At 61.1% G+C, this 1,306-nt stretch overlaps 1 protein-coding gene across 1 annotated transcript in view; it reads left to right on the forward strand.

The window, feature by feature from the left end:
• Positions 1 to 213: 213 nt before the first annotated feature.
• Sp100 (SP100 nuclear antigen) overlaps positions 214 to 1,306 on the forward strand; it is a 94,508-nt gene continuing 93,415 nt past the window's right edge. Inside the window, exon 1 of the mRNA XM_023722059.1 lies at positions 214 to 611. Coding sequence (XP_023577827.1) covers positions 580 to 611 — 32 coding nt within the window. The 5' untranslated portion in view covers positions 214 to 579. The remainder of the gene's footprint in view (positions 612 to 1,306) is intronic.

Below are 1,306 nucleotides of genomic sequence, written 5' to 3' on the forward strand. Positions count from 1 at the left end.
AGGGGGGACATGAGAGCAGGCTGGTGTAGCGTGTGCCAGGCCTGCCTGGGTCACTGTGCCCCAAGAACACCAGCAGAGGGCCACTGTGCCAAAGAGAGGCTTAGCTCGCGGGCACCTCTGCCCTCCCAAGTCAGAGACACGACAGAGCCCGGAGGGACGGTGACCCTGCCTGCCCGCTGCAAAAGAGGCGTCCGCAGCCTCCTGGGATCTGTAGGGAAAGGGCTGCAGTCGAGGGAGGATAGAAACCTCCTTCCCCATGTTTTCGAAGGCCACTGGGCTGCACCCTACTGACAGCTGGACGAGGTCGGGTCCGAGGAATGAGATTGCGAAGTCGTCTCGGGGTTCTGGCCCAGCAGGGACCCAGACCGCTCTGCCTTGGCCCCTGCCGCTGACAGTAGGAGGAGGTTGAATAAATACTTTCACTTCTGTTTTCCCCACCGGGGCGGAGCCCCGCTCACCAGTCAGCCCTCGCTGGCGGACGCCGACTTCCTGCTCCGCCTGGCAGCCCCCGCGGACCCAGGCAGGGACGCCGAGGGATCCAAGGCCACCGTCCCAGGCCCCGGCGGGCCGGGCGGGAAGATGGCAGCGGGGTCCTGGGACCTGACCCCCCGGTGAGTCTCCCTGCTCCGGGCGCGCCCCGGGCGCTCTTGCTGCGCCGGAGCCCGAGCTCAGCCCTGCTTTGCAGCAGCGAGCCCGGACGGACGGAAGTCCGAGGGGGCCGCGAGGAAATCGGGCTTCGGAGCCCAGCAGCGCGGGGCTGTGGCTGCGAGCTCGAGTTGCGACAGAGCACACGTGAGATTTTTGCTTTGTCGCTCCGGATTAGCGGCTAGGGACGGGACGGGCAGTGCTTCGAGGTGAGGCAGGCAGGGAGGTGCTCTCCCGGCTCGCCCTCCCACGGCCGGCCGGCTGCCAGCCTCTGGGCTCTCCTCCCACTTTCCCCGGGTCAGCGGTTGGGGCAAACTTGCCTCTCTTTTCAAGCCCAGGTCCGCTACCTCCAAGCCCCGGTGTTCAGCTGGGGGCTTCTGGGGCCTGACTCCCTCCCTGGATCTTGGTCAAAGGGAGAAAAGGAAAGAGAAAGGCCCCTGGGGGAAGAAAGAGTGGTACAGGCTAAGCACTTGGATTTTTACTTTAGTTTTCTGTTCCAGGAAGATGACAGGAATGTCATGTCTGGTCAGAAAAACGCCTCTGATCAGAAAAATGACAGAAAATCTATCTTTTCACCTGTAGGGAGATCAGAAATAACATTATGCAATATTTTAAGGTACAAACTAAATACACAATACAGTCTTGTTCATAATTTTTTTTT

This window comes from Octodon degus, unplaced genomic scaffold (genome assembly GCF_000260255.1).
Source record: "Octodon degus isolate 3935 unplaced genomic scaffold, OctDeg1.0 scaffold00089, whole genome shotgun sequence".
Lineage (NCBI taxonomy): Eukaryota > Metazoa > Chordata > Mammalia > Rodentia > Octodontidae > Octodon > Octodon degus.